The sequence below is a fragment of the Manis pentadactyla genome, chromosome 7, assembly GCF_030020395.1.
Source record: "Manis pentadactyla isolate mManPen7 chromosome 7, mManPen7.hap1, whole genome shotgun sequence".
Classification (NCBI taxonomy): domain Eukaryota; kingdom Metazoa; phylum Chordata; class Mammalia; order Pholidota; family Manidae; genus Manis; species Manis pentadactyla.
Window position 1 is genome coordinate 20,308,188 of NC_080025.1, and position 20,698 is coordinate 20,328,885.

At 36.3% G+C, this 20,698-nt stretch overlaps 1 protein-coding gene across 3 annotated transcripts in view; it reads left to right on the top strand.

Annotated features, from left to right (window-relative positions):
* Window positions 1–16,241, top strand: part of WRN (WRN RecQ like helicase) — a 140,459-nt gene extending 124,218 nt beyond the window's left edge. For all 3 annotated transcript variants that reach the window (XM_036894217.2, XM_036894219.2, XM_057505167.1), the window contains 3 exons: window positions 7,789–8,003; window positions 11,016–11,138; window positions 13,335–16,241. In XM_036894217.2, the coding sequence (XP_036750112.2) occupies window positions 7,789–8,003; window positions 11,016–11,138; window positions 13,335–13,454 (458 nt within the window). In that variant the 3' untranslated portion in view covers window positions 13,455–16,241. The remainder of the gene's footprint in view (window positions 1–7,788; window positions 8,004–11,015; window positions 11,139–13,334) is intronic.
* Window positions 16,242–20,698: the final 4,457 nt, after the last annotated feature.

Consider the following 20,698-nt stretch of genomic DNA (forward strand, 5'->3'; position numbering starts at 1 on the left):
TTTTGTAGAGGTAAAAATGAGGTACATTAGAGGATTTTTTTCCCCCATAAATGTATAAATATAAGCTGGATGTGTTATAACTCAATAAATTTGATACATTTTTTTCTGACAGGACAGAGAAAACTTTATCTCCAAAGCTATAGTGCAAATAGTTTAATTTTTATTACCCCAAATTCTTTCCCACTTGGGAAAAACTATACTATTCCTCCTAAAAATGTGGAAATAAGGGAAATCACTCTTTGAAAGCACAATCGATGCTCTACTTAATTGGTCAGAATAAAGATATTAATTCTCTGAAAAGTCAGTATTCATTTTAGGCTTGAGCGAGATGACTGAAGGTCTAACGGAAGAACACCAGCGCTTCCGACTTCCCTCCATCAACCGCGGAAGCACAGGGAGAGGAGAGACGCAGAAGCAAGTTTGGCCAGTGGCCACCCGAGTCAGTCCCACTGTGTCAGTTTTTCTTTTTAGTATATACCATGTTAAAGTTGCACTGCCGCCTGTTTAAAAGAAAGAAGTACATAATTTCTAATCCTTGCCAACGAGACTTCAAGTACATTAAGGGCCTGTTGACAAGTTATGCCAAGATCTTTTTTGGGGAAGATGCGTGAACTAATTCTGCATCTTTATCTCTTAGCTTTCTGGTTATGATTTGCTTTCCCATGTAGATCTGTGTATAACGGAAGTATGCACTAGTCATAGTAATCTGGGTACTTATCTATGCAATAATTGTGAATTTATAATTGTAAACTTATGAGCTGGCATTTTGTGAACTTGGTTAATGTGGATCTAATTAAGGTTAAATTACATTTCTAACTCTGAAAAGCTAAGGGCCAAATCCTGCACTTGGATAAAGCATCCAAAGTAACTTAGAGTTATCTTATGAGAAAGCTAGCCAGCTCTCCTGGTTGTATTCTCATCTTTCTAACTTCAGCAGCCATTTTACTAGCAATTAAGGCAGAGGAAGGAAAACAGTAACTGCTTTGCAACTGTGATTGTATAAAACCTCTCATTTCTCCAATGTAAGATAATATTTTAGAGAAAGTCAGAGAATTGGATGTGCTCTTGATTGTAATACTCTGGAAGTATTTTTTCCTTTACATATATGTATTGAGAAATGTGTGTCTTGATGAGCTGTTGATGGGAGACAGCGTTGTCTGAAAGAGCATCTGCAGTATTTGCCCCTTGTTTTTCCCTGTTGAGAGTCATGTTCGCTTTCATACGGTTTCCTTCTTTAAACCCTGAAGTCTGATGGGTGGTGGTAGTCTAGCTGGGGAGAACAACACCTCTGATAACAGCTGATTTGGCTGCACCATTTCAGAGCTGTGTGACCTTGGGCAAATGACCCAGTCTCCCTAAGCCTCAGTTTCCTCATCTCTAAAACAGGGAGGGATAGTACTTCCTCTCTTACAGAATTGTGAGAAATAATGGGATACTACACAGAAGGCTCGGGCACTTGGTAAGTATTTCATAAATGGTGGTGGTGGTGATGGTGAATATGACAATGATTGAAAAGATGGCAAGATCTTAGGGCTTCTTAAAAACAACCTTCTGTGATTCCTTTTGTCCTCTATTCACTTCAGCACCTAATTAAGAAAATAAGTTAATAAGTATATAAAAAGGGAGGTTTCAAAACTGTATGTTATAGAGACATACAACTTTAATAGGCAGGTTATAATTATCTTTCTTTTTTTCAAGTACTGAAGAATTCTCGGGCAAATGTTCTTGAATGACATAAAAATGGATATTCTAATTTCAGTGTAGAGGAATATTGAAGATTCTGTTATTCAGCCAAGTATTGACAACATCTATTTTAATTGGCTGTGATGAAGAATTGAAGTGCTGCTGGTTTGCTTCCTAAATCATATAGTTGTAAAGTTAGAGAATTTTAGATTTGGAAATGAAATAGAAAATCATTAAATTTTTACTTTCCTACTCCCACCCTGTTCCAGAGATAGGAGTCTGAGTCCTAGAATTGAAAATTGTCTTAATATCATGTCAAGGTTAGTTATTCAGCAAGTTTTTCTTCTTATTATAACATGTTAAAGTTGTACTGCTATTTAAAAGAAAGAAATACATAGTTTCTAATCTTGATACAAGATTTGTGTTTATCAACTTCTAATTGATGAGTAAAATAAATGTACTTAGTTATATTTAGTTTAATATATTTATATATTTAGTATCTTTAAATATTTTCTACTGTATCTAGTGCTCTTTGTATTCTGAGCTTAGCAATTTCAATTTCTGATGTCATATAACTTTCATATAAGAGAGATTAAAACCAAGCAGAATATATAAGCATGAAAAATTCTCTATTTATAATTGCAAGCCTGATTAAACAAATATTAGGAAGGTGAGAAAAACATTTGTTATCATTAATGACATTAGTTAAACATTAACATTAACATCAGTTAAAACATTTGTCTTGACTGCTATACACTCAGTATAGCAAATAGATTTTGACTCAGAGGTAAATCTTAAATTGAAATTCCTAGAGAACACTTTGAAATATACTTATTAAACACTTATTTCATCTCTTTGTCAATACACTGTAAGTCATGCATATAATATGAAAAAGTATATTATTGTAGTTTGCTTCCAAAGCCAAAACTGAGGAAGTTAAGACTGTGACAACTGTAAGCTCTACATTTTTTTGATAGTACATTTATAGTCTGTAAGGTACTGTGTATTAGTGTGAAATTTTACTTTTGAATTCTTGTTTTGCCTTGATAAAATACTATTTGTTCTCTTACTGGAGAAAACATTGTTGAGTTATAAATTATAATAAGAAAGGAAGATATGTTTGTTACAGTAATGATTCAGGTATGTTTTCATTTTTTAACTGTAGCCATATCACGTGATTAGGTGTTTTAATGAACAAGTTTGCACAATCCTGAATTGAGAAATTTCTCTGTTTTATTATGGAATAATCTTCTACCTAAAAATAACATTTGTGACTTGAGAAATCGTATCTATTATTTTCATACTGTCTTATTAGCTAAGTATGTTTTGTCTTTGTAACTTAATATTTACAGGAGTTCTGTAACTTTTTATTCTTTCAGTTTTTCCATGTTTATATGATTTTAAGCATCTTTTATGGGGTTGGGATTTTAACTATGCTTAATAATAAATTAAGGCATTTAATGAGGTGCCTGGGTAATATTTTGAATAATTTCATTGTTCCATTCTTTATGTGCATGTAACTGGAAAATTAAGGGTGGCTTCCAAGGGACCTGCCATAAAAGTAGAGGTAATATGATCTCTCTTAAAGCACTGTAGGAGTGCAGCCAGTATTCATTATTTTGTTTGCCAATAGGTATTTTCAGCATTTACTTGCATGGACAGTTAAGGCAGAATAAGAAGCATCTTTAAAGTTAGAAATCACTTATTTACATATGTATATAGGATGACTTAAGATAAAAATATAAAGGGCACTTTATAGAAATGTGTAAGTAAATATATGGATTTTTCTAGAAATTCTATTATAATTAGCTATATGCATTTATTAAATCATTAACAGTGGTTTAAAACCATAGGCAAATGTTTATATATCATAATTTTATGAAAAGAAGATATTCTAATTTAGGAAATACATTGTTTCAAATGGAATAAATATCTCATTTTTTCTTTTCAAAATAATGTGCCCATGATGCTATGATAGTTCAAGATTTTGTGGATGTGTCCCCAAAAATTGGTTTGTAAATTTTTGTTATAGAATAATGAAATCAAGGATGTACACTTTATCCAATATTTAAGTACCCACAAAAGACAGTGAATTAATGCATTATAGTTTTATTAGTTGTCTGGAGTATGGGAAAATCCATATGGTGATTCTCAAGCAGCATTATCCAAAAAAGAAGTAACAATGTAGGCCTCATAAGCAGTTTTAAATATTTTAGCAGCCACATTAAAAAAGTAAAAATAAACAGATGCAATTAATTTTAATTATACAATTTAGCTAACCCAATAAATAAAAAATGTTATCATTTCAACATATAGTCAACATAAAAATTATTAATGAGATATTTTATATTTTGTTTTTATTTTGTACCAAGTCTTTGAAGTCAGGTATGCATTTTACACTGATAGTCTCTCAGTTCTGAAGCTAAACTTTAATTTGAAATTATTGATCTGTATTTAGCTTTCATCAAATTTACAATTAAAGTAAATGGAGATACATAGTTTGTTACAAACATACTCAAGAATTTTCTGATAACTGAATCAAGTATCAATTTTTAAATAAAAGCTTAAATTAATTAGAATCACTTAAAATGAAGAACTGAGCTCCTCAGCTACACTAGCCATATTTCAAATGCTCAATAGCTACATGTGATTGGTGGTTATTGTATCAGAAAGGATAGTTTTATTGGTAGCTTGGCAATATGTTTCAAAATATAAAATATGTCTAACCTTTGAACTAGCAATCCCACTTTTAGGAATCTAGAAATATGGAAAGATGTGTGTAATATAATGCTCATCAAAACATTTTTTTCCAAAGAAAAAGTGAAGTTAAATGAAAAGGAACTCAAAGTCTGATAGATAACATGCAAATGAAGACCCCTCAGCCACTAAAAAATGAAGTAGTAAAATTGGCCAAATTCCAGTGGTATTAGAATGGTATAGTGACCAAGGAACAAATAAAATTTTAGTTGGATTGATATTATAGTCACATTGCTGATTTTTTTACACTTAGAGGTAATCTTATCCTTCTAAGATTTTGCTTAACATCAGTTTTAACATTTTTAAACTTTAAAGTTTGAGAAAGAATATCAGCTACTTTCTCAACTAGACCACTGTCCTAGTTTGTATTAGCTGTGCAGCTTTCTACTCCTGTTTTTTTTTTTTCCCAACTGCAGTTGTTTTAGAAGTCCTGGAACAGTAACATAAGATCTTTGGAAGAAAGGAGAATATAAACCTGAAAACTGTAATAATTTAAAGACCACTTTTCCAGGTTGACACATAAAAATACTTGGTTTCTGGGGTTCATTTGAGGTGGATGTCAAAAATGTTTGATGCCAATTTTATAAATTACATGAAGACTTCTGTTCTAAGCTGCTTACTTTTACCATACTCTAGAGTATTGTGGATGAATGTGTCAGGAGAAGTACTTAAAACATAAATGGTGAGTGACATGGAGGAGATCGCTACATGATTTGTAAAAGGTGTGAAGAGGCTGACACAGTCTAAATCAGTTCCATTGAATCATGAATATTAAAAATTCCTTGATTCTGAGGAGGTGAAAGACCTATACTCTGAAAACTATAAGACACTCATGGGAGAAATTAAAGAAGACAGCAATAAATGGAAATCTATCTCATGCTCATGGATAGGAAGAATTAATATTGTCAAAATGGCCATCCTGCCCAAAGTAATTTACAGGTTAAATGCAATTCCTTTCAAAATACCAGCAGCATTTTTCAATGAACTAGAGCAAATAGTTCTAAGATTCTTATGGAACCACAAACGATGCCTAACAGCCAAAGCAATCCTGAGAAAGAAGAACAGAGCTGGGGGGATTACATGCCCTGACTTCAAGCTCTAATACAATGCCACAGTAATCAAAACACGAAAACTGGCACGTACTGGCACGAAAACAGACCCATAGATCAATGGAACAGAACAGAGAGCCCAGATAACAAATTCACATGTATTTGGTCAATCAATATATGATAAAGGAGCCATGAATACACAGTGGGGAAAAGACAGCCTCTCCAACCACTGGTGTTGGGAAAACTGTACAGCTACATGTAAGAGAATGATACTGGATTATTGTCTTAACTCCATACACAAAAGTAAACTCAAAATGGATCAAAGACCTAATTATAGTATTTGAGGAACCTCCATACTGCTTCCCACAACAGTTGGACCAATTGACATTCCAACCAACAGTGTAGGAGGGTTCCTGTTTCTTGCATCCTTGCCAGCATTTGTTAATTTCTTGTCTTTTGGATAGTGGCCATTCCAACTGGTATGAGGTGATACTTCATTGTGGTTTTAATTTGATCCTGTTTAATTTAACTACAATTAGGATCAAAGTCGTGAAACCATAAAACTCTTAGAAGAAAACAGAGGCAAAAGTCTCTCGAACATAAGAATGCCAATTTTTTCTTGGACAAATTTCCTTGGGCAAGGGAAAATAAAAAAACGAATAAGTGGGACTACATCAAACTAAAAAGCTTCTGTAGAGCAAAGGACACCAGCAGAACAAAAAGTCATCCTACAGTATGGGAGAATATAATCCTAAATGACCCACCTGATAAGGGGTTGACATCTAAATATTTAAAGAATTTATATGCCTCAACACCCCAAAAACAAATAACCTGATTAAAAAATGGGCAGAGGACCTGAACAGGCACTTCTTCAAAGAAGAAATACAAATGGCAACAGGCGCATGAAAAGATGCTCCACATTGCTAATCATAAGGGAAATGCAAATTAAAACCACAATGAGATATCACTTCATACCAGTTAGAATGGCCACTATTCAAAGAAAAGAAAGAAATGCTGGTGAGGATGCGGAGAAATAGGAACCCTCCTACGCTGTTGGTGGGCATGTCAACTGGTGCAACCGTTGTGGAAAGCAGTATGGCGGTTCCTCAAAAAACTATAAATAGAAATACCATTTGATCCAGTAATTCTTCTTCTAGGAATTTACCTGAGGAAAACAAGATCCCTCATTTTAAAAGATACATGTACGGCTGTGTTTATTGCTACACTATTTGTAATAGCCAAGATATGGAAGCAATCTAAGTATCTGTCAAAAGATGAATGGGTAAAAAAGATGTGGTACAGAAACACAATGGAATGGTATTCAGCCATAAAAAGAAAAGACATCCTGCCATTTGCAACAACATGGAGGGGTCTAGAAGGTATTATGCTTAGTGAAATAAGCCAGGCAAAGAAAGACAAATACCATATGATTTCACTTATTTGTGGAATATAAAAACAAAGTGAAACAGAAGGAACCAGAAAAGCAGTAGATTCATAGACAAATGACTAGTGGTTGCCAAGGGGGAGGGGTTGGCTCCCGTGAGGGGGATAAAAGGGCACAATAATTTGCAATCACAATATTAGTTGGTCACAAGGATGATCATACAGCATGGAAAATATAGTCAGTGATTCTGTAACATCTTACTATGTTGATAGATAATAACCACACTAGAGGTGGTGAGGATTTGATAATGTGGGTAACTGTTGAAACACTGTGTTGTATATTTGAAACCAATATAAATTGTATATCAGTATCAATAATACTTCAAAAAAAATTCCTTGATTATGAAAATAAGATACAGATCTTTCCCAGAAAATTCAGTTAATATGCATTTTAAATAACTGATGTTTTGTTATGATACAATATCCATTGAAAGGATCCTTTTTATTAAGATCTTGTTTACGAGTATTACTAGCTTCTAATTTGAGAATAATTTATTAAAAAAATAACTTATAATTGGTATTTGGAATTTGAAGTGTAATTCCTTTAGAAACAATTCTGTGAATGGTGGTTTTGATTCTCAGGGCAACCCACAAAAGACAGTTTGAAATGTAATTTAGGCAGAGATGATGGCAGTGACCTGACTTTGGGTCTCGGAGGAGGGAGTACGCTTGGCGCAGGAGTAAGGGAGACACATTTTAGTCCACTTCGATCCCGTAGGGCTAAAGGCATTTGAAAGAGGAACATTTTCTTTGGTGACCTTCCTTTCCACAAAATATTTCAGTATTCCCAGCTCACAGATTTTCTAAGATGTTCTGTGTGATTTATTTTTAAATCTTCTTTTTTCATCTTGTACAGATATGACTAAAATAAAACTAATCAGAATGTTTGTTCCTGAAAGCATTGACACGTACCTTATCCACCTGGCAATTGAGATCCTGGAAAAAGATCATGAGGACAGACTGTTAGGCCAGCTTTCTTGTGATTCAGAAAAAAAAAGATGTCTCCCTGACTCTGAGGAGAGCTGTTCAAGTTTCAAGAGAAGCAAGGGAGAAGTAGATGCTAATCCCAAGGTAATAATTATATGTAGAATTTTCATAGCATGTCAATGTGTTCAATTTGCACATTCTAATACTAGAGCGCTGTATTTTTTTAAGCTGTTATAAATTCTGAGTAAATTTACTTTATCTGTGTGCTGTATTTCTTCAGCTTCTCATAAATCTGATCTGAGAAGAGTGATTGTTTTTAAATGACAGGAAAAGGGAAATTGTGTCTGTCTATTTAGCATTTTGTGTGGAATGTCAGCTTAAATTTTACCTCTACTTCCTATTGACTATAGCCTGGGAATTCTCTTTCTTTCATAGGTGTGGTCAATACTGGCTTTAAGTGTGACATTGGCTTTATGTGATTAATGAAAATGAAAACAGATTCTAGTTTTTCTATCATTCTGTCCCTCATCGTGCTCTGTGCCTGTTATATTGAATATCTGAGGTACGAGGAGAGTTATTGTTCATTGTCCTGAGCATATCCCAACATACCTTTTGCATGATCAGAGAAAGGCCATGAATTTAGTATTATTTGAGATGGTATGTTTTATTAAAATCAAATGTTTTGGAAACTATTCTGTATGTTGTATGAGATAAATAGTAATCCGAGAATAACTTCTTTGACAATGTGACTTTGTTAAATGATTGTATAAATTTGAAAACTTGACTTTCAGTGTCTCCCAGGTCTAAAATTACATGAGTCCACGATAAAAGCTTGTAAAAGTGAATAATTAACTGAAGAATTATTTTAGTTCCTAGATAATTAGCTCAGCATCGTAGTGGGTGATTGCTAATATTTATATGAGATAATTGGAGATTCCATTTCAGTTCTAAGATAGTCTGCACAGGAATCCTTTTCTCAATAGCTTGAAAATAGAGGAGTTGGCCTTTTCAAATTCTGTACTTCAGCTGGGTTTGTATGTAGTCATGTCCTTGAGAACCTAACGAAATTGTTATTTGGAGTTCTTTACATTATTTTGACAACTGGACTAACTATAAGAAAAGCATTAGAGAAAACATGTTGAGTGGTGATAGTGAAATTTGGCTTCTGTTCCGAGCCTTTTATTTCTGAAATCTATACCAGGTGCCTATGATGTTACTGTTTCTCAACTTTCTACCTGTCAATACAGGAAAAGGTGTAACTTGTATTTCCTCAATATTGAAGAATATTTGCAGTGAAATATTATGTTAACCATACATCAGTATTTTTACTTTTCCCCTATTGAAAAATAATACCAGATGGGGATGACAGAGTGGGGAGGTGTTTGGGGATGGAGGAAAATCACACTAGCCCTACAGGATTTAGCCCTCCCCTCTCATTTAGGGGAAGATTCATCTTCTCTACTGACCTGGGTTGTATCCCTTAGTCGATTTCATCCTATAATCAGAAGGCTTCTGATACAGAATAATGTCGAAACAAATTCTTTTTACTAGATGATGCAGGTTTGATGCATGTTTACCTTCGTGATTGCTAATAAGATAGAAGCTCAATCATGCCTACGTTTAATAGTAGAAGATTAGGTCTTGATATTGGTAGTTCTGATTCAGTGTACAGACATAAGCAGTGGGCTCTTTAAATATGCAGGGTTTTTTTTTTTCTGGAAAGTTCCCTTACATTATAGTCTTTAAAATGTTGTTATTTCAGGAAAGCTCCCTTATGTTGACTTGTCATGCTTTTGTCCCATTTCTTTGAACCTCCTCTCCAGAGCCTCCTGCCGTCTGTACACTGGGTCTTCTTTGCCCAGCTACAGTATTTGTCACTCTAATGAATTCTTGTTAGTTCTTCATTTCTCTTTCATTTCTTCTTCTTCACCTTCTATTTCTCTTTGGGTGTCTTCTGTTTTTGTTTATTGCTATGTTCTTCATAGTTTAATGTTCATTTCTATAATCCTTTTTTATTTCTTATTTTTTCCTGAACTTTTCTCCTCGGTCTTGAATTTTTCCAATTTTGATTTATGATGTTCTTTTGTGTTTTAAATCATTTTCTTAAAGTTTTCTAGCTCGTTTTGAGAGGTTACAGTTTTATTTGTATCTTAGCAAGTTTTTCTGGTGTCAGATTTGACCTTGATATTTTCTTGTTGTTCTTTGTCGTTTGAAATGAGCATTTCTGCACTTTCAAAAGAGGGCTTGTTTCAGGATAGTTTTTCCAAGTTCACAGGGCTCTCTGCTGTTGTTGTGTAATGTTCAAAATATGGAATCTTGGTTTATGAGATACACTCCTCTGCCACTTTTCCCTGGACTCTCTTCCCCGTGTCTCTCTTCTGCCCGTCCTGCGTGATTGGACCTACGCCCAGCCGTTCTGAGTGTGGGTCCTTCCCCGGAAGGCAGCGTTAGCTGGTCAGGAGAGTCCACAGGAGCCAGCAGCTCTGCCCCATAAGCCACTACTGTGGACTCCTCATAGTCACCTGCTGCTGGTTTGGGAAGCCCTGCAGTTTCAGATGGCTGTTCTCAAACTAATCTACATGCTTTCCTGAGTGTCCCCGTGGCTGTGTGGCTCTCCTGATCTCACGCACCTCACGGCCGCCCTGCTTTCTCCCATACGGACACTGAACCATGCAGGCCTTATGGCTGTTGGTGATTTTCCTCACATGCTTATAGTTTGTGTTTCCTGAGGATATACTCTTAAACTTGGTTTTATTGCAAATGTAGACGATGAGTTTTCTGTTTTGCTGTGTAGTTCTATCTATTTTAACACTGGGATCCAGAGAGCTTAAAAAGCCTTTTTGCTGTTGTCACTGTCTTTCCTGAACCATGTTTTTCCTTATTTTTCTCAGCTGCTTGAGAGAGACACAGAGTGGTATTTCCTGCCCTGCCACTGAATCTCATTGTAAATTGAAATAACTGTATTCTTTACAAACTACTTAAAGGTACTCAGAAAGAATGCCTCATGGTTAGTATTAGAGTCGTTATTGTTAAAATTCAGCTCTTCAGAATAATTAGAATATTTTTAAGCTTTGCTTTTTTAGGCATAGTTTTTGTTTTTCTGCCAGGAAGATGGTTTATGCTGTAACTATTTTGTGTTCTCTAATAATGTTAAAGGTTGGCGGAAGATATCCTCGTGATTTTTCACTGAAAGGTGAGAGTCACAGAAGTTCACTAACTTCTTGGAATCAGCCGTCGAGCAATCCAGAAATAGATTTACATGCAGATTCTCATTCACAGGTAAAATTGATTTAAGAAAGTATTTTTTATGACAGATACATCAAGCTTGATGACTGATATGTTTAGGTTTATCTTAGTTTTAGATGAAATTAGATGTGAATACAACCTACATACTTCTCTTTTTGAGTGCATGTATGTGTGCACATATAATCAGCTAGTGAGTTAATGTTTTGTGTTCTTAATGACAGTATTTGTTAATAGAATTTGGGGTATCAAAATGATGTAAATACCTCCTTCTACTGATGAAGGAGGTAGTCACTGAAAGGCATTGTTTCTATTAGGTGCTTAGACCACAAATTAAGGTTCCTCCAGACACTTACTGTTGAGACTCAAAAGATACACTCCATGTAAGTGAGCGTTTCCCCCTTTCTCAATGAAATAAGGTCATTATTATAGGATAAATACTGAAGATCATATTGTATAGGAATATTATAGAAGGTAAGACTCCAAATGATACTAACTACCTATTAATGAGTCCTGATATTTTTGTATATACTCTCATTTAATTCTCCAAATAATCCAGTGTTGTTATACTCTGTTATTCTCATTTTCTATGTGAAGAAATTGAGGCTTAAATGTCATAAGGTCATACATTTAGGAAGTGACTCAATTTGAACTCAAACCTAGTTCTGTCTGGTTTCAAAGCCCTGCTTATTTCATGGTATTGGGCTACGATAAAACTTTTTTTCCTTTGCTCTGTTATTAGTCAGACATGCTCTGTTTTACTTTTTGGCTTTGTTATAATCTTAACTGATTTCCTTCCTCCAAATGCACTCTGGGTTCAAACTCTAATTGCAAGTGACTGTAGTTATATGTGGCTATGAAGGATTTTGAGATTAAGATCATTGGGGAAGAACATATATTTCTGGGCCAATTTTATCTCTACCCAAATGCCTTTTCTCTGTGCCACGTTACATCCATAGGTCTGTTACTTCTGTGTCAAACACTGGAGTATTGTACAGTGTGTATAAATCTAGCTGTTCACCTGGTTTATGAGGAAATGGGTACCTAGGAGAAAAGTTGCCAACTTACCCTGTTTTTTTTCCTTTTGCTAAAGTGTGAACAGCCCTTTCTTCCACACTGGATTTCTTTAATCAAGCTAAAACTGACAGTTTTTACCTTCTTTTAAGTACAAGATTTCACAGTTTTCTGTCAAGATTCTTTCACTGTTTTTTTCCCCACCCTTAATATTTTGAATTCATTTTTAAGCATAGAAGACATAATAGAACATAGAAGGCAATTGATGAACAGTATGTAGATATAGTCTTCATTCTTGAGATGGAATAAGTTATACTTTTGTACCTTAGGCTAACAGAAATATTATAACTCAGATGAGGCCACCTTCTCTTAAAGTCCTTCAAATTTTTTCAATAACTAAATTAACTCTGCTGGATTCCAAGATGTACTCATGTTAGAATGATTTCTGTCATGTTAGTTTGAGGATCTAGTTCTCAAACTGAGATAACACTAATTTAATACCATTTTAGGCTCATGGAACACTTACCTACTTAATATTGCTTTATTTTTTTCATGTGAGGTCATAAGTACACAACCACTACCTTTGAGTTCTTAAAATAATTTTGTCCAGGCACTTTCACTTTAAGTGGATCTCTAGGTTTCAGCAGATTCTTAAAAGAGCCTATGAGACAAAAAACAACTTTTTTTTTTCATTTATTCAGCTTGTGTTTTTGAGTGTCTGCTATCTCAGCAACTCTGCAAGGGGACTGATGATGGTTGAACCGCTCCTCTAGTCTGTCTACCATCGGAGATGTAGAAGTTACATGCTTTTTCAAATGCCTGGTATAACTGTGCATGTGTGTGTGGGTGTGCATGCCCAGGCAGATACCTTCTCAGAACATTCAGTTCTGCATTTTGGTCAACCCAGAGCAAATACACCACGGGACACAGAACTGAAATAATGCCCACTTCGTTCCTTCCCACATGCGTGTCCACACCCGAGTGCCTAAGAATAGGTAACAGAATGGCAAGCAGTTACCTACAGAATTGAGAGAGTGATTTTTGTCTCTTTTATTTATCTGCTTTTGGATCTAGAAGTAGATGCTATAGATCTCACTATTTTGTTTCATTTGGCAAGGGAAGGATGGTGGGTTTATATTTGGTAACCTATGTTACCTTTCACAACGGTTACACATTTTCACCAGTACAAATACCTCTTCTTCTGTTTCTTTCCTATAGACTTCATCTGAAACCTCAAAGAGAAAATTACCTGCGTGGTTTGCCCAAAGAACTGAGACCTTAGTTGATACCAGCAAGAACCCAGTGACCAAAACAAAAAAGAAGGGTCTTTTTAGTTAAACTGGCAATTTTGCCATAGGGTTTATATGTATCTTGCTACATTATAAGAGGGGAGTTGTATTTCATTTCTGAAAAGAGTGGGGAGTAATGTCAGTTTAAAAATTAGTTGATCTTAAAGTAAAACTCACCTGTTACTGAATAGCTGGCATCTTAAAACAGCCTTGTACGATTCACGCCAAGCTGAGTCTTCTGAGAGCCTGAATGAGTATGTTGAGTAGATACTAGATTAGTTTCCTGTAAGGTTGCTTTAGTACACTGTGTTACTGCTGTTTTCTAATCTCTTTAATAGTGTATTTGGAAAATGTAATGTGAGGTGTTTTGCTATAAATAACAGATGAGTAGTTGTGCAGTGGTTGCGTGTGTGATGTAAAATTGATACATTACCAAAATTTTGTCTTGTAAATGAAGAAATCATAGTAGTTATTCTATCAATTGTCTTTACTAACTTCAGAAGAAACTCTCATTCACATTGCCAAATGGTACTAGTGGGCCAGACCAATGAAAATGAAACATTTTTGGGAAAAAAAACCCACTTTGGTTTGCATATAAGTAGGGAAAAAGCATAAAACTAAGGAGACCAATTGCACTAGGACACTATGCACTTTCGTTTTATACAGTATTTTTATTAGTTTTCAAATAATAAAAAATACAATGTTCTTCATAGTGAATATTAAAAATGTATATACATATATGCTTAAACATTCATTTACTTAATTCCGTGAACACCTTTAGTTTTTGAAATGTCAGTATTCAATTCTATTATCTCTTTGTGTAGCACATAAAATGTAAAGATCTAAGACCCATATTCTGACTCTGAGCTTGGTTAAACCATAGTTTACATAGTTTTCAGCAGTTTACCATATGGCTTTTAGTTGGTTTTTTTGGTAAATAAAAGTAATTGCTGTTAATAATGAAGAAATATATGTTTGTTGTAGAAGAACTAGATAAGCCAGAGAAATGACAAAAAGCAAATGAAAATCACATATGGTTCCATTATTAGGTAATCAGTTAGTCTCTTTTGTATATTCTGGCAAACATTTCTATATTCATTCCTTTTCTTAGTTTGTTACAGGAATAATACATGAATGGTTTTCTTTGTAAAATATTCCAGCTAAACTTAAAGTCTCCCATATTCCCATTTACCTACATCCAATTTACTTATTTTCCAGAAGATAACTCCTATTAAATGTATGACAAATAGTTCCCTTATCATTTCTTCCGTATGTAAATTCCTTTGTCTGTATATTTACACCCACATTCTTATTTTTTTACATAAATGAGATCATGCTACATGCAGTTTTCTGCAACAAACTTTTTTTGCATAATACATCCTGAAGAACTTTCCATTTCAGTATATATTGGTCTCATTTTTTACAGCTACATGCTGTTCTATATGGTAACTACACCATAATTTTTATAATCACTTTTCTATTGGTGATTTTGTCATTCTTCTATTCAGATTATTTTTAGAAGTAGAATTAGCCAAACATAAAAATGTTGTCTGTTACTTAATATTTCACTTGAATGTACTATGAAAATGTGTTTTCCATGTGATTAAGTCATCTTCCACAGAATCTTTTTTTGTGGCTTTATAAATACAGTGATTCTCAAAGTGCAGCCTGAAGACTACTAGGAGTCCCTGGTGCCCTTCCAGGGGATCTGCAAAGACAAAACTGTTTTCAAAATACCTAGACGTTTATTTGCTTTTTATGCTTTGTTGATATTTGCATTGAGGTAGCAAAGCAGTAGTGAGTCAAACCACCGGTACTTTAGTGCACATCAGGACAATGGCCCCCAATTATCCATTTGATTAATTCTCAGTCCTTAAACCCACATCTTTTCAATATTCTGTGTGGTGAAATGGCAGGTATGCATAGGACCTTCTCCTGTGCCAAAGTGTGCTGGTCATCTCCAGGAAGAACACTCGTTTGATTATTTGAGTTGTGAACTGAATTAGTTGCTCTTTTCCCACAGAATACCATTTTTACTGAAAAGATTGACAGAAAACGACAGTTGTTTATTCAGACTTGGATGGTTTGGTGGATATTTTCTCAAAATTGAATGAAATCTGCCTCTAACTCCAAGGAAAAGTGATCATTATTGTTGCCAATGATAAAATTTGAGATTTCTTATGAAGTTTATGATTTTGGAAAGCTTGTGTTTGCTACCAGGAGTTGGACAGCTTCTCATAACACAAGGACTTTTCTAATGAGATGTTAATCCTATGATTGACAAATGGGGGTTATTTTTAATACTATATAATGATTTTTTTCAACATTTAGAAGGTATACCTAACTCAGTGAACTCGTATTTTCTCGATAACTGATTCATGTTCTATAAAGTCATGCATGAGTAAAAGATACATTTGAAGCACATTATGAGCCAGTGGACTTTAATGTAGCAGAATATGAAGAAATTAATTTATATGGTTTTAGATTACACGACAGCCAATTTTTAAGAAACTAACAACTGTCCAATTTTGGTATAGTTTCAAAGAAGAATGTCTACAGTTATCTGGAAAGAGTATTGAAATACTCTTTCTTTTTCCAACCACATACGTGTTTGAGCACAGACTTTATATACATCCGCCAAGATAGCATATCGAAACTAATTGAATGCAGAAGCAGATCTGAGAATCCAGCCACTTCTGTTAAGCCAGACAACAGTGTCACTCTTCTCACTATTCTGGGGAGTGAAGATATTTAAAAAAAGGAAGTATCTTGTTAACATGTCATGGATTTATTTACTACTGCTATTTTTAAACAATAAATATATTTTTTAAATGTCTCAGTTTTATTTTCTAAAACAGTAAGTGGTAATAGATAACCCACATTTACAAAAGCTCTTTTGGGTCCTCAATAATTTTTAAGAATATAAAGGGGTCCTGAGACCTAGGAAATTGAGAACTGCTGATACAGTGTTTTACTGTGTAGATTACTATGAATTAGTCAATTTCATATTGTTGCATATTCAGTGGGTTCCAGTTTTTCTATTTTAAACACTGGTTTGAACATTCTTGACATGGTATTTGGTATAGTCTCATGACATAGCCAGCAGGAAGGGATTTTTTTTTTGGTTATCATCTGTAGTGGACGTTATGCTTCCTAGCATAATTAGCTCACAATTTCTGTTTGGTTGGTTCTAGGGAGAAAAAATCCAACCTGGATCTGAGATTAATCCAAGCTAGGCTTTGGCAGGGGTGTTTGGATCTGGGGTAGGCATGGGACCTACACTGTTCCAGTCAGGCTGAGTCTCAGGACGTTTTATGGAAAGCTGGAACAAATATCTCCTCTTTTTCTCTACTGTTACTAATGAGGACCTTAGGAGTGTTGGGTCAATTTTAGGACCAATAGGAAACATCTTTTAGTGAAGCTGACACTGAGGCAGAGTGGAAACATGGCATGAAAATTAGGTTATTGATGATATTTCTGGGCTCCTTCATGCTCTTCCTGAAACCAGTTATACCTTTGAATATTTCACCTACCTGGGGTATTAATCTCCTTTGGCCTAGGTTAAAGCTGTTTGAGTAAGGTTTTTTATTGTTTGTTTTTAACTTTTAATTGTGTGCTGTTATCATAACAATAGTCACATGATTGATAGGAAGACAGCCCCCAACAGACCCAGAAGATAGTTTCTTTAATGCCAGAGGCTATGGAAGCCCACAGAGATAGCTCCACAAAAGGGAAGACAAAGCAGCGTGCTCCTTAGCAGAGCACAGGCTGCCTGCATCTCCCAAGTTCTCTTTTTCTGTGGGTCTCCCTGGGGATTTGGTATCCCTACTCCCTCAGTGTGCCACGAGCATGCATTTTGGAGCCTCTGCTATAGGTACCTGCCTGATCACCAGGTGCAAGTAACTGGTAGAAAATGATGTCAGCATACTGAGGAGTATTTACTGAAAGGCCAGATGATCTGAACTTGAATTTTCCTGGTGTAGCTTCCTTCATTCTTCAGCAGTCTCAAGTTTGCCTCAGATTCATTCATAAAAACAAGGAGTTTTCTTTTAGGCTGTGTCTTATTCTGTCTCCTCCAAAAAGCATAATTATGTTCTCTTCCATTTAGTTACCTTTGGACTGTAGTACTGTGACTGCAGAATCAGACAAAGTCCTGGCAGTTACTAAGAATTCAAAGCTGTGGTTTCTACCACAGTATAAGAAAAAAACAATAGGGTACCCCCTAGTCAAAGAGATTGCAATAGAATTAACTGAGTACATGAAGAGCCCAGTGGAATGATCTTAAAGTCATAGAGCTATCTAGACATTTGTCTATCTTCTGGGGAGCAAAGAAATGCAAAACAAACACACTGAAGAAAGTTAATACAGTCTTGATAGGAGTGCAAACCTTAGTAATCTCAGCTGCCTAACAAGGTTTCCCCATAACTTCACTTGAGAAGGTATACCCAAAACCCATAGGGGATAATGTCCGTACTTCCTGGGTAAATGTGTTTAAACCTTGGAAAAAATTAGATGTAAGTAGAATACAGAGTAAATGAAGCTTTGGGGAATAATGTTTTAGGCTTAAGGAATAATGAGCCCATATGTGACATTGTACCCATTCATGATGCCTGAAATAGTACAGGAACATTATTCTTGTAACTCCAATTTAAAGTATATCCTTGAAAAATCAATATATGCCTGTTGCTTGGTAGGACTTAAAAAGTCCTACCAAGTTTGAAACATTATTGGAATATTTTATAAGTATTTTTAAATCAGTTATTGCATAGAGATACTGTCATCAACCAATTTAACTTGCAAGAGAAAGAAAAAAGATCTTAAGGTTAATACTAGTATCAGTAAACCCAGAGCTTTCATTATTTTTCAGAAAAAGTAATAAAACTTCAACCTCTCATCCAGCTTCATTTTCTAACTCAAAAGTCTTACTGAGAAGTGTGTACTCACTTCTGCCTTCATTCAGGAGACATTTGTGTTTATAGAATACAAGGCAATATGCTGACCTCTTTCAAGGTAGAACAGACAGGAGAGGACATCTCAACATGGAATCCCAGGCTGGATAGATGGGAAGATTTACTCTGTAAAGAATTCATAGAAAACTATCTCACATAGTATTTTCTTAGAAAATTGTTAAGAAAATATTGACTTCACATACTCTGTAAGATGTAAGAAGAAAGTGATCTCTGTGCAAGAAAAAAAGATATAATTTGAAGGAATTATAGCTGGTAATTTATTCAGCATTTGCTGTGTCAAACACTGCACTTAACTTCCACTTTAACCTGGAGATTAGACTCAGTTATCTGTATAAACAGAATATAAAAATGGGAAAAGAGCACAATATATGAATAGGTAACAAGGTGGGGTTCCTTTTTTTGTTGAATTTTGACTAATCTTCCAATGGATAACCAATGTCACTAAATACCCCGCATTCTAAATGCAGAGCCCTTCTACCTTTTTGGCACCGCTGATTCCCCCTGCCCCCCACGGCCCCTCTTCAAAAGAGGAGTCATGGCTGAGAAAACTTCCTTTGCAAGGGAATGCAGCTGTGGAGGGCAGCAATCATCCTCTACCGAGTGGGCCTCCCGTCCCCACTCCTGGAGGGCTGGAGGCGTTGGAACATCGCACTAGACTGAGTGTGATTTCCTCCTCCCGAAGTCTTCTGACCTGCTGGCCCAGCAGAGTCCCTGACGCTCCTGGGGCTTGAAGAAAGTGGGGCTGAGACTGCTGCTGCCAAGGGGGCGGTCTGCCTTCCTGTGGGCTGACTGGACCCTCTGGAAGGAGCTGGGTTTAAAGGCTATCCTTACCGGACCCTCAGAAGGGGGCTGCTTGATGGGAGGGTGCATCCAGCAGCAAGAACACAGTTGGAAAGGAGTGACCCCCTCCTTGAACCTTCAGAAGGACCAATAGCGCAGCCCCGTAGAGACCCAGCACTTGGACATCTGCCAACAGACTGAGTAACTGCCCATTGGCCAGAGAAGCTGCCACTTCAAAAGAAAGGGAGTAAGCAATTCTGCTACTCAGCCACGTGGGTTCACTCCAGAGGGCAAGTGCATCAAGAAGGGAGGTGATGGAAGAGGCAGCTTGAACCGTCAGTCTAGCACTAACCCGGGCCAGGCGTGGGTGAGAAGAACTTTGAATCAGATACGTGGTGGAAGACTGAACACTGGATTGGGAGTGTTCTCATCCCAGAGTGACGGAAAAGCCTGCAATTGGGTCAGTAGGTAAAGTCGTGGGCAGCGGTACTCCTAATGATCGACATTTTTTATTTCAGTGGTAATGGAACAGGAAGGGAGGAAGGGCCAGCTATGGACGTTGTTATAATCTCTATTTTAAATTAAATGAGTACATGTTGCTTTGAAATTAAAAATCAGGTAGGGCTTTCCAGGGTGATGGCAGACGAGTATGTCTGCTGCTTTCCATTCCCAGTTTCCATTGCCACCCACATCTACAGCCACCTCTTGGTGGCTAGGACTCGTGGGTGAGACTACTGCCTGGAGACCAATGGGGAAGCCCCAGGGCAAAGACACGAATGTGGAGGATTCTTAGAGATTGCAGGACCTGGAGGGAAAGGTGGGTTAGTGCTGGGATATGGCAGCTCTTCTTGGCCCCAAAAGAACCAAGGAAGAGCTGAACAGGGAGACCAAATTCTTCCCAGAGGCTTATCCTGTTGTACTGACAAGTATCTGGTGACCTACCTCCGACTAGAGTCCTTAGCAGCTGAGCCATAGTGAGAAAGACATCCCTCATCTTTTCCATGGTCTGAGGAATCCTTGGGGCAGGGGTCAATCCTGGAGGAGCCCATATTTTCTAGACCCTAGAATGCCTGGCCCAGACACTCCTGAGGCCCCAGGGACCTCTGGCCTTGGTTTGCATTTTGCTGTGCTCATTTCTTGGCTGGAGGTGTGGTCAAAACTGGCTCTTTGCAGGCTTGGACATGCAGGTGGAGTGTTCTTACATATGTGCGGGAGACCTCTCGTGGTGCAGATCAAAGCAGGCGCAGAAGGCATGGCTTGTGTCCACGAGGTGATTCTCCCCGTACCAGTGGTACAGCTCCGTTTATCACTTCCTCTGGACCTTAGTACATCCGCCATACAGTCAGTGAAGTCCAGAGCTTTGCCCTTCACCATGTGACAACCATTAATTTAGCTGTGTGACTTTGGGCAAATTATTTAGACGTTCTGATCCTTACTTATACAATTTGTAATACGATGCATGTAGACCATTTAACAATGGTTGGCACACTGAGGTCTCACCCAAGCCGAACTGGAGAAATTTCTAACAGGAAAGGCAGAGTCA